The sequence below is a fragment of the Populus nigra genome, chromosome 4 (assembly GCF_951802175.1).
Source record: "Populus nigra chromosome 4, ddPopNigr1.1, whole genome shotgun sequence".
NCBI lineage: Eukaryota > Viridiplantae > Streptophyta > Magnoliopsida > Malpighiales > Salicaceae > Populus > Populus nigra.
In genome coordinates this window covers 12146484-12159158 of record NC_084855.1, presented here as the reverse complement: position 1 = coordinate 12159158, position 12675 = coordinate 12146484, and the positions used below count along the sequence as shown (strand labels likewise).

At 32.0% G+C, this 12675-nt stretch overlaps 2 protein-coding genes across 2 annotated transcripts; one reads left to right on the top strand and one right to left on the bottom strand.

Moving 5' to 3' along the window:
* Positions 1–81: 81 nt before the first annotated feature.
* LOC133690924 (mavicyanin-like) lies at positions 82–1010 on the bottom strand. Its single transcript, XM_062111204.1, has one exon. It carries the CDS (start codon positions 927–929, stop codon positions 420–422), a length of 510 nt encoding a protein of 169 aa, XP_061967188.1. The 5' UTR covers positions 930–1010; the 3' UTR covers positions 82–419.
* A 979-nt stretch (positions 1011–1989) lies between these two features.
* Positions 1990–6967, top strand: LOC133690790 (protein DETOXIFICATION 34-like). The gene is made up of 8 exons (XM_062111052.1): positions 1990–2071; positions 3436–3935; positions 4559–5184; positions 5384–5440; positions 5555–5793; positions 6210–6328; positions 6469–6555; positions 6769–6967. The coding sequence occupies exons 1-8, from the start codon at positions 1990–1992 to the stop codon at positions 6862–6864; spliced, it is 1806 nt and encodes a 601-aa protein (XP_061967036.1). The 3' UTR covers positions 6865–6967.
* The last annotated feature ends 5708 nt before the right edge of the window (positions 6968–12675 follow it).

Here is a 12675-nt window from a genome sequence, read left to right as displayed (position 1 = left end):
ATTCAAATAAAATCAATTTATTTAATTGGTCAAGATTATAACTCATATTATTAAATCTTTTTAAGAATACTATTAGAATCTAAATATTTTACTAGAAAAATAACACAACCGGTGCTGTTTTGCGAGACCATCTAGCATCAACTAATAAGAAACAATACTGCCATCAGTTGTCCTGGACGACTTGTATTTTCATTGAAGACATCATGCAGTTAATGATGAATCTCATTTATAAAAAAGAAAATTAATATATCGGAAAAAAAAAAGAGGAAACATATACTTTGAATCTGCCATTAGTCATGTTTTGCTACTTAATTAATATAAGAAAAAAGAAAAGAAAAGTCTTGGGCTAAAAACGAAGAAGAAAATAAATTAAAAAAAGCCCTCCAGATTGGTAAAAAACAGGCAACTCGAAAACCTTCCTAATAGCCAAATCCCAAGAGACAGAGTGCAAGAAGCACACCCGAAGCCCAAGAAAGATTACTGAAAGAAAGAGTTGAAGCACTACTAGGTGAGATCTGAGATGACGGAGCAGGACCCAAATTTGAAGTTGCCGGAGCGACCAGGATATCAATCTTTTGTCCTGCTTGGCAGTGACCAGGGTAACCACATATAAAGTAGAAGTGGCCAAGCTTTTCAAGAGTGACTGTATCGGAGCCGTTGGTGTAAGTAGCTAGTGGTGACGTTGCATTGCATGACTCGAAACCCTGATGCGTCACTTGCTTCACGTTGTGGAATTGGTTGTTGTAGTTGAAGACGAGAGTATCACCAACGTGAAAATTCTTGTTGGCAGCCCAATCTTGGTAATCCACTTGACCCATGCTTGTCCAACCAGCAGAGTCACCGACTTGGTAAACGGTAGCCATGGAGACTCCGCAAAGAGCCGTCGTCAAGAAAGAAACCACCAGTACTGTTTTCCTGAAATTAGCCATGGTCGCTTGGAAGACAATGAATATGGGTTGCAAGAAAGCTGGTGCGTAAAGAGAGAGCACTGAGAGAGAGAATTCTAAGGTTTGCTTGAATGGGTTTGTGAGATAAATCGCCTCAGGTATCCTGTATTTATAGTGCGAATCTAATCCGGATTCTTCAAGGATACGGATTTCCTGATCTGTATATTCTTTTTTACGTAATCCATATCACTGAAGGAGAAGTTCCTGATTTCATGTGTACATACTGAGTTCGGATTCGCGTTGTTGAAGCTGCCATAATTCCCTGAAACATTAAAGGATATAAAAAGATTAAAAATAAAAAATAATAATTAAAAAAATAAGGATTAAAATTGAAATAAAAAAATTAGAGGGAAACAAAAAAAATTTAAATTTTAGGGTTAAATTGAAAGGAATAATAACATTAACCAAAAAAAATAAAAAATTTAAAAATACCAAGACCAAATTGTAAAAAATAATATATCATATATAGGCTATGGTTAGAAAGGAGATAATTTATCACCTCCAATGTTGAATTAGTGTCTCATCATGTCATCTCAAATACCTGAAAGCCTACTTAATTGATGCATTAAAGGTGAGCTGTATTTTTTATTCTTGAGAAGATCCTTTCCATTAAGAATGTGATATTTGCCACAAGAATCCCAACAATTTTATATTATTGGGCATACAAAACATATGGAGAAGGTAAAATATCTCTCTTAAAAAACAAGTGGTATTTTCAAAATCTTTTGTATATTAGATATGAAAAGACTTAGAAAGTTATTAATGGATCAATATATTTTATATTAGAATCAATTCCCTCATACTGGAGCTTTATCCTAGCACCCAACATAGGAATCTAGGATCATCATCTCTCTGCACACTAGCTAGGCAAAAAATTCTTTAAGAATCGTCCATGCAACAATTAATATTAGTGTTAATTATAAGAGTTGATCTCATCAACATTAATATTATGTATAAAATAATATAAAGCTGTTTTTTTATAGACACGTGGTACTCACATCAACATTAATACCATGTTAAAAAACACTTAAATGTTGATTTAATGGTCCCCCCTCGTCCCCACCACTTGGATGGGAAGAAGAAAAAGACTTATGACCCCTCGAATAAGAGGAAGAAAGTTCGAGGTATAAAGATTATAAATACTATCTAAACAACTCAGACAAGGAGTGTTTACTCTCTTGCATTATATTCTCAACATTTATCATACATAAACTAAAAACAAACATTATTGTTCGTAGAATTTTATTGTTCATTTACTATAACTCCTCACTATAAAGCCATTAACTCAATCATTAATATGTATTTAAATCCCATTAAAAATAATTATTTTGCAGAAATTCAGATTTATGTCACTAACCCTATTTATCCTAAATCATGGATAATAAAAAATTAACATAAATATATGATTATTCATTATTCAGATACTCAAAAACTCAAATTCCTTGATATATTGGATTCCATAATATCATCTCATATTAACATTTTCATGTTTCAACTTTCAAAGATCACAAAAGATATTGCAACTCATGATGACTTCGGCTTATATCAAAATCATCCTGAACAATTGTAGCAGAAAAGGAGAGGTAAGTATAAATTAGTACCTATAACTTTTTAAAATGAATTAAACAATTCATCTAGTTTCAAAAACTAATTAATTAGTCCTTAATCGTTAAGTGGTTGACAGATTCGTCAATTTTGCACTTAATACCTAAAATATCCTTTAAGGAAAAGGGGGAGGAGGGAAAGACACGGGGAAAAAGGAGAGAAGGAGAGGATGGGAATGGAAAGAAGGCGAAGGTGAGAGTTTGAGGAGACAGAGAGAAGAGATGGTGGTTGTGTTGGCGGAGGAGAGAGAGGCAGCGAGAAAGGAAAGGGGATAAAGAAGGAGAGAGAGAGAAAAGGGAAGGGGGAAGAGGGAAAGAAGAGAAAGACAAAGAGAGACAGAACAAGGTTATTGCGTTGGTAGAGGGAGGAGGAAAGGGTAGGTGCAGGTGGAGAGGTGAGTTGGTTGACGGCGGAAATTTACGAGTTGAGGAAGCAATTTTGAAAACAAGAAGCATTAAAGTAAGGACACCTTATCACCATTCTAACAACAAGCTCGTAAAAAGACAGTAAAAATAGTTAGAAAAACAATCTTTTTCTAGGCAAGACATGATTTCCATATGCATTTTATTAATTAACTAGCCGTGAACAATTAAGAAACAGGGTAATCAGACAAGACATGATGAATGCACAACTCTAGATGGGGACTCACATACCATGTCTATCGAGGATACTTTAGGCAAGCATTCTTTGTTGGCAAATAAATGAAAACTGACTAGACGCCTAAACTCAAAGACTCAGTCAAATTCCCCCCCTTTCTCTCGTATTTTTATCCTCTTGTTTCTTTCCATGGCTAGCCTCGTTTATAGCAAGCATTCTAGAAAAAAATGGTACATCCTTCTTTATGCTTGCTAAAAATAAAAATAAAAATAAAAACATAATCAAGGAGAGCAAGAGAACTTGAGCTTAATCTTAGAAACAAAAAAAGCAGAAAGTATAGTAAAAATAGGGAATACTAAAGGAAATGAAGAATCCAAAGCAGAGGAGAGCAGTAGCTCACCCTCTGCTGGATCACCCCCCAGTGAAAAGTTAAGGTCAGTTAGTGCCTCTCCCTTTATTGATGGTGTCTCAAGAAGCGATTCATTTGTGAGGGATAACCACCATTTCCTTGAAACTGCGGATCTCCACCCTGCACCTTCAACGTTGATCACTAATGATCAGGGGGGAGATTATCCTCCTGCAATAGGCTTTGGGGACGCAAAATACATTTGTTTGTTGGAATCTTCAAAGTTATGGGCAATTGCAGGCCCCATTGCATTCAATATCCTTTGCAATTACGGAGTTAACTCGTTCACAAACATCTTCGTTGGCCACATTGGAGATATTGAGCTATCTGCGGTTGCAATCTCTCTGTCTGTCATTGCAAATTTCTCTTTTGGTTTCCTGGTCAGCTTCCCTCGGATCCTCCTTTTGTTTTCTTCTAGTTATTTATTGTTGAAGCAGTGAATTTGCATCATAGTTTAATTTCCAATTTTTGGTTTTGATAACTAAAACAAAGTTGGGTGTCCTAATCTTACATTCATTGAACCTTTTCGAATCTTTTTCTGCATTTGGTTCAAATTCATGGTAGGATCTCTGTTTAAAATTTATAGATGAACTTTATAGATGCCAAAAGTAAGGATAAAAGTCCTTTGCTTGGTTCATAAGGTATCAAGGGCAGTGCTCGAAGTAATTCTTACCCCACCTCTCATGCTTTACAAGGGAGAGAACCGGTAGGCTAAACACCATTTATAATCTGATTGAAAGTTAATGATTAGGGAAAACCTGTTGGGGCAAGATTCATAGTTTCTAGCACATACTTCATTGGCAGGAAAGAAAAAAGAAAAAAAAGGAGCCAATCCTTGATCGGCACCTTTATGATTGACTACTTATTTATCTTGTTGAAATCCATCTTTAAGCAATGGAATTTAGCTTCTGATTTGTGAGACCAGGTAAAGGGTGTGTCGCACATTTGATTTCATTTTACCGTTCTAGCAATCCACTAATTGTTAGATTTATTTAAAATGCAGCTTGGTATGGGCAGTGCTCTTGAAACGCTATGTGGACAAGCATTTGGAGCAGGGCAAGTAAATTTACTTGGAGTGTACATGCAAAGATCATGGATAATTCTGTTTGTTGCTTGCTTGTTCTTGTTGCCGCTGTATGTATTTGCTACTCCAGTACTAAAACTGCTTGGACAACGAAAAGATATCGCGGAACTTGCTGGAAAATTTACTATTCAAGTTATCCCTCAAATGTTCTCGTTAGCCATCAATTTCCCTACTCAAAAGTTCCTGCAGGCACAAAGCAAGGTTGGAGTTTTGGCATGGATTGGTCTTGCAGCTTTGATCATACACATTGGGGTGCTTTATCTCTTCATAAACGTATTCAAGTGGGGTTTGGCTGGTGCTGCCATTGCTTATGACATCTCATCTTGGGGCATTGCTTTGGCTCAGTTAGCTTATGTGGTTGGTTGGTGCAAGGACGGATGGAAAGGATTGTCTTGGTTAGCCTTTAAGGACATTTGGGCTTTTGTTCGGCTCTCCATAGCTTCAGCTGTGATGCTTTGCCTGGAGATTTGGTATTTTATGACCATAATTGTTCTTACTGGACACCTTGAAGATCCTATCATCGCAGTTGGGTCCCTTTCTATCTGGTGAGAAACCCCTTCGCTGAAATAACTCTTCCTGTGCACATTCCTATCTTACAGTAGTAATGAAAACTTGAAAACATTTTCCAAAGCAAATAAAAGCACCTTGAGAGAAGCAGAAACAGATTTCCTATAATTGATTACTAGAGACATGTTAGGGGGACTATTTTTGGTTCGTTGATCTTGGCTTCAATTTCTTTCTCAGCATGAACATCAATGGTTGGGAAGGCATGTTGTTTATTGGAATCAATGCAGCTATAAGGTACAGCTAACCTCACCTCATTTTCTGGCATCCTTTTGCATTAGGATTATATATCTCCCTTTCATTGGATGTCAACATTCCTCATGAAACAACGGGCTTTCCTTTGTTTCGCAGTGTTCGAGTTTCTAATGAGCTAGGATCAGGCCATCCGAGAGCTGCAAAATACGCTGTCATTGTCACATGCATTGAGTCTCTCCTTATTGGGATCCTTTGTGCAGTGATTATTCTGGCAACTAGGAACCATTTTGCTATAATTTTTACTGCTAGCGACGAGATGAGAAAAGCGGTGGCCAATTTAGCCTACCTTCTTGGTATAACCATGATCTTAAATAGCATTCAGCCAGTAATCTCAGGTATAAATATGCTAACAATATATATATAAAAACCCTATAGATAGGCGCCATGGAATAATTAGGTTGCGTTTACTTGTGAAAACTTTTTTCATTTTTCAAAAAAAAAAATTAAAAATAGAAAACTAAAAAAAGGGTGTTTATTAACAGAGAATGAAAATTGTTTTCTTGGCTAATTCTCCATTTTCTTAGAAAATCGAAAACCATATTCATGTCTTTTAATATTTTCAAGCTAAGCCAACCAAGATAATTGTTTTCTACTTTGAGAAAACTGCATCTAAAAAGCATGTTTCCTTAATTGTTCATAGAAAGTTTCTATAAAATAAACAGGGAAACGAGAGATGAATACCGAGATACTGTTTTCTGAAGAAAACAACAACATTAACCTCGCCAGTACGTATAACTTACATCACATGCAGGTGTTGCTGTGGGAGGTGGCTGGCAAGCCTTGGTGGCTTATATAAACTTGTTTTGTTATTACGTTGTCGGCCTTCCTCTAGGGTTTCTTCTTGGTTACAAAACAAAATTGCATGTCAAGGTATTCTTCTTTCATCACCTTTACGATCAAACCAACATAGTTAAACTGGAATGTTAAGCAACTGCAACTATGTATGGATCAGACCTGGTTAATAAACTGGAGTAGTTCATGTATTGTCATTAAATACTACTTTCTTACAGGGAATTTGGATAGGCATGATTATTGGGACTTGCCTGCAGACATTGATCCTTGTTTATATTGTTTATAAAACCAACTGGAACAAGGAGGTGAGTACCTAATTACTTACACTTCCTGACAGTGATTTTGTGGACATGAATATTATTGCTGCATCCATGTTTATGACTCTAGTCTATTGTTCCATGTGTTCATGCACCATCAGTTAACCTTGCGGGAAAAAAAGAGAGAAATGATTAAATGTTTGATCTGTTTCTGCTCTTTTTTATTTGTTCCTCGGCTTTGATTTAGAGTTGAATCTTCAGGTTGAACAAGCATCTGAACGAATGCGAAAATGGGGTGGACAAGAAGAGCAACAACTATCCGGCGATTCGAATCAAATCAACATTTTGACCACTTAAAAAATTTCTCCTGGCACCATAAATGCCTAAAGAATTTTCTTGTATGCTTAGAAATTTGTATTTGTTTTCCGTTGTCCAATTCAATAATTTAGGCGGTGTATTAAACAATTCCAGAATTTAATTTCATCAAAATTCAAATGCTTCTTGCAAGTATTGTCCTGTTCTTATGACTAAAATGGATAAGATTCGGATTCAAGCCTTGTATAACCCTACTTTCCTGGAAGAATAATACCACTACACTTTATTTGGGATGAAGATTAAGAAAACGAAAGGGATAAAAAATAAAATAAAAATTCCCTCCTTTGTGTTTGGATGGAAAGAAAATGGAGGAACGAGAATCAAGAAGTTGTTTTCGCTTGGTTTGGGAACTAGAAGAAAAAGGAAGGGACTTTTTTAGCAGTAAGATTATGCTCGTAACCGCATAAATTTCTCTAGTTTTTCAAATTAAGGGTAGATTTGTAGATCTAATACTTAAAATCATATTCTAAAAAAAAATTGAAGTAAAATCCTCCCGCTTCCGCTGCAAGTTAGAGAAGAACGATTCTGTGGATTGGAGGAAAGATTCTCTCTTCAGTTTCCAATTTTCTGCTTGAAAATGACCGTTTTCTGTCCTCCTACTTTCTTTTCTGCCCCACTTTCCCTCGTTCCAAACACGGCGTTTCTTGTTTTGTTTTCTAGATTCTTTGCTGGCATCCAGTTTAGGGTGGCTTCTGATATTTTACTAAAAAAGGATCCCTCCGTTGCAATTCCTTATAACCTTCCCGCCCTTTTCTTTGACACCCTTTTCAATTCCTTATATCATCATTCCGGACCTAACTACATATTTTACTAAATTACTGTGAACCCCGTTTCTAGCTTCCATTAATTGCAATCTCGCCCAAACATTCTTTGTCTTCATTTGTTTATAATGGCACATACATTCTTTAAAAAAATATTTATTTTTTAAAAAAATCAAGATTTAAAATAGTTTTTTTAATAAAATATAGTTATTTAAAAAAGTTGTAGATTTCACATGTAAATGTTCAAATTGTGTTATTTTTCTAAATAATTTTTTAATTATGATAGTTTTTTTTCTTTTTTTGCTATGTACTGCTTAAAAAATCTCAATAAAATTCAATAATTTTATAGTTTGTTTTGATTTGCTTTTTATGTAATTATCATAGTTTAAAAAAAAGATCCAATATCAAGTTGGTGTTTGATTTCGCAAAAAAAAAAATTGATTTTATTGTTTGCAAGAAATTGAAAATGAGAAGATCAAAATTGAAATAAGAAAAATAACAAAAAAAAAATTAAAAAAAATATGGTGTCTTCCCTAATTCTATTTTTTAGATTTTGTTATTGAGAGTTTTTTTTTAATTTTATCCTTTAATATTATGTTGGTTAGGATTTGGAGTTGATAATTTGTTTGTATTTACTTTATATGTTGTTATCGCGGTCTCAGAAAAATATACTAACAATGGGTTGATGCTCAATTTCATAAAAAAAACTTTTGATTTTATTATTTAAAGAATATTAAAAATAAAGGGATGAGAATTGAAAAAAGAAAAAAAAAAAAAATAGGTGCCTTTTTTTTTAAGACAATGCAGTGTCAGCTCCTTTTTGGTTAATTTTTCCTTAAGGTATTTTCAAACTTTCTTTTTGGTCCATTTAGTTTAGCAATTAAAAAATTTAATTTAAAACTTTATTTTATTTATATTTTATTCATTGAATTTGAAAAAGGACAAAATGAGTCATTGTAAAATGACGAATGAGAGAGAAAAAGTCCAAAAGAATTTGATTTTAGTGTTAAAGTATTCCTTTTTATGTGAAAAGTTTCTTTGAGGACTTTTTAGGTTTCTATGTTACTGAAAAAAATAGATAGGAGTTTGAGGGGTTTTTTTTTATTTGATTTTGTATTTTTAAATTATTTTTTAGAGATTTTTTTAGTTGATAAGGTTTTTCAAGATTCTAAAAGTATGTTTAGATGTAAATATGTTAAAAATAAAGTTTTAGATCAAACACTTCTCTCGATTTTTTTACCACCTTCATGGTGGCTGGAATTTGAGCAAGACAACAAAGCATAATCTAATTCATTTAAAAGCAATTGGGCAAACATGTAGACTTGATCGAGCAAGTCCACACATGAGCTTATTTTAAAAACCTGGGCACACCTAACCTTTTAAAAAAATTAAATAATTATATATATAATTTATTTTGAAATAATTTGTCTTTTAGATATTATTCTATGAAATTCTATTTAATTTTTATTTTGCTTTTAAACCATCATTCTTTTTTACAACCCATCATATTCAATTTATTTTTTAATTTTATTTGGTTACTTTGCTATGATCATCAATTTTTGTTATCATATATTTAAATGAAAATAGTTTTAGAAAAATAAACTTAATAAATCGAGTTGGGTTCATGATTCAGGTTACGGGTTTGACTGATTGACCTTAATTGATCTCATATATCGCTTCCTTAATATTAACAAAAGGATATCAACTTGAAAATTTTCAAGTCAATTTATGTTTATATCAGTCTTCTATGTTGATTTTAGACCTGTCAAGTCAATCAGATCACATTAAATCAACTCCCACAATTTAAAACTCATGTTAAGTAAGGATTTGGGTCGAAATCAAAAGGTAACAAGATGATCAACTAAACTAGATTTAATGACACTTTTACAAAGTTTATCATAACAACGCACAAACATTATATTATTATTATGTTTTTTTAATGTACTTGCATTAAAATTTTTGGGTGTTAATTTTTTTTATTTTTGAATTGAAACTTGTTTCTTAAATCATGATAGATTGTTATCAAAGAAATAAATATTTTGGATAAAATTTTTAAGAAAAAATTGAATACATTAATGAGACAAATGGGTTTTAGTTACAGATATATCTTTTTTATATTCTTATTTTAAATAGTCCTAAATTTTTTAGGTATCTCTTTTCAATCCTTTTAGTTTTTATTAAATAAATATAAACTAATAGATTTTTTAAATTAAAGATAATAATAAGAAAAAAATTTACTAGCAAATTATTTTTTTCAATGAAATTTAAATTATTATTTTTCTTATAAAATATATTAGTGCCATATAATTAAGTTAACAAAAATGACATATGATCTAGTATCTTTAATTGTGTTTATTTCTCAACTTCATAATTTAGTCTTTAATTAGCATTAAATTTTTTTAAAAAAATTATTAGTGCATATGATCCTCAATCTATTTTATTAAATGTATGCATCATATTTTGAGTTAATAATTAAGTTTTTTCTTGCTACTATAAAACATATTAGCAACCTTGAACATTCTTTTTTTACATTAAAAAAATTATTCCAACCTACGATGCAACTTAAGCCAATTATCTAATAATGAATCTAAAACTAAACACATAGCAATAAAAAAACTTGTTTGGGTTTCATTTTTCAAAGAGAGCGAGAGATAGATGAAAGAAAGAAAGATTTTTGAGTGCTCAATTTTCTTTGAGCAACCATACCAAAAACAACAGATGTAGGAAACCTATGAATTCCAATCATTAACAAAAACTAAAACACATAGGGTTTTCACTGTAGGCCTACGCCATTGTAAACACAAAAGCAGAGCACCATGGATTGCAAGCATGCTTTTATTTTTTTAGTTCTCAAACCTTTTTTTTCTTGTGATTTGATCTCTAAATTGTAAAATTGATGGTCAATTGCTCCCAATTTTTTAGGAAGGACAAGATTCAAAAATTAGAGATCAAAGTTAAAAAAAAAAAAAAAAAACAGGGAGAATAGATGGTGGTTTTAAAGTTGGCATTGAAAGTTAATTTTGATCCATCTACTTTTTAAATGGTTCATTGTCAGTCCATTTATTTTTTAAAAAATAAATTTGGTCCAAAACTTCATCTTACTTGTTTTTTAATACCTAGTTTGAGGAGAAAATGAGTTATTGGATTTTGATGACAAAGAGAGAAAATCATCAATTGGTACCAATTTTAGCCACACAAAAAAAATCATTCTTGATTTCAATGGGTTCCATTTAATAAAAAAAAACTTTTATTTGTGTGTTATTTGGTATTCACCTTATCTGAGATGGTAAATCCAAACTCGATAAATTTTATAAATTTGATTTGATTTTTAGGTTTTTATTTATTTTTGGATTATTTGAACCCATTAATGGGTTTACTTGAATATCTAAAGTTTTTTTTAAGTGTTTGTTGGTCGAAAAAAATGTTGGAAGATGATTTTTCAAGCATGAAATACTTCTGCTCTAATTTTTCAATAATCTTTTGGTTGTTGCTTTTTAGGAATATAAATGATCAATCATCAATTTCTAGGAATGTAGTTGACCCATCATCTGTATTATTATTTTAATCATTTTCCAGTTAAGGGGATGGTAGCCCAAAAATGTCTGAAAATGAGTCATGTTAATAGTAGGGTGACAACTTAAATTATACCATCATTGTGCTAATATCAACCAATATAACCACTTTTGCAACCTATACATACTCAAGCATCTTAAGTACATTTCTAGGCATTGGTTAACCCTCTTAGGGTGATACATATAACTCATATGTAATTTGGCCCAACAACTTGAATAACTCTTTCTAGAACAGACTAGTGAAAATCTTGTCTTTATTGATAACAATAACTGCTGGTTGTCTATGCAAAATATAAAATTGGTCCATGAACATTTGTGCAATATCTTGAGCAGTAAATGGATGGGAGATAACTATAAAATGTGCATACTTAGTGAATCGATGAACTATCATTATAATGATATCCTTTCCTTTTAAAATCGGCATGCCTTCAATAAAATTCATGGTAATATTAACACAATCTCTTTCTAGTATTGGAAGTGGTTACAATAACTTAGGATAAGTCACCCTCTCTATCTTGGCTTGTTTACAAACCATGCACCTCACTTCACTTCATAGTGCCCATTTGGCACAGCGGTAACAACAACGACAAAAAGTAAAAGTTGAATTAAAGTGTTTGGTTAATCCAAACTACATATTTTTTCACATGGGTCCCACCTAATAACTGAGGTCGAACCTCAGCTCATGAGAAGTAAGTTTATATGCTTCTCCTGCGTTCTTCTCTTGTGGTCCCGCCTATGTCTTCTCATGTGGAGAGTTCCTCCACTGTTCACTTGAAGAGTAGAGACTGGACCCGGTCCAAAGCCATAAAAATATATTGAACCGGGTCCGACCTAGTAAAAAAAATATTTTTTATTTTTAATTGTGTTTAGTTCGAAAAACTAGTGTTTCACATTATCCAATAACACTATATAAATTAAAAAAAGATCGCTTGATGACGTAATATTTGTAGAATTTGATCACAATCCCAATTTTATTTCTAATTATATTTTACCTAATATTGTTGCGCACTTACGAAACCAATGAAACTGTAGTCCTTGTCAAATGTATTTCATACGTGATGGAATTGTAGATAGTTTAATGGAACAATATAAAATATTTTATATAAAGTATTATTTATTTCATGATGTAATAACAATAGTTAAATCTACAAAATTTAAATTAAAAATAATCAATATATATAGCCTCAATTTGAAATATATAACCTCAATTTGAAACTGTAGTTCTTGTCAAATGTATTTCATACGTGATGGAATTGTAGATAGTTTAATGGAACAATATAAAATATTTTATATAAAGTATTATTTATTTCATGATGTAATAACAATAGTTAAATCTACAAAATTTAAATTAAAAATAATCAATATATATAGCCTCAATTTGAAATATATAACCTCAATTTGAAAAGCATTTTTTTAACCAAACACATTAAACTATTTTTACTCAACTTCAGTTTCAACCA

Excerpts from the sequence above, each read along its gene's own strand:
- LOC133690924 (XM_062111204.1), bottom strand. The coding sequence starts at position 929 with ATGGCTAATTTCAGGAAAACAGTACTGGTGGTTTCTTTCTTGACGACG.
- LOC133690790 (XM_062111052.1), top strand. The coding sequence starts at position 1,990 with ATGGTCCCCCCTCGTCCCCACCACTTGGATGGGAAGAAGAAAAAGACT. Across the intron at positions 3,936-4,558 it reads ATTTCTCTTTTGGTTTCCTG|CTTGGTATGGGCAGTGCTCT; the intron begins GTCAGCTTCCCT and ends TTTAAAATGCAG. Across the intron at positions 6,556-6,768 it reads AAACCAACTGGAACAAGGAG|GTTGAACAAGCATCTGAACG; the intron begins GTGAGTACCTAA and ends TTGAATCTTCAG.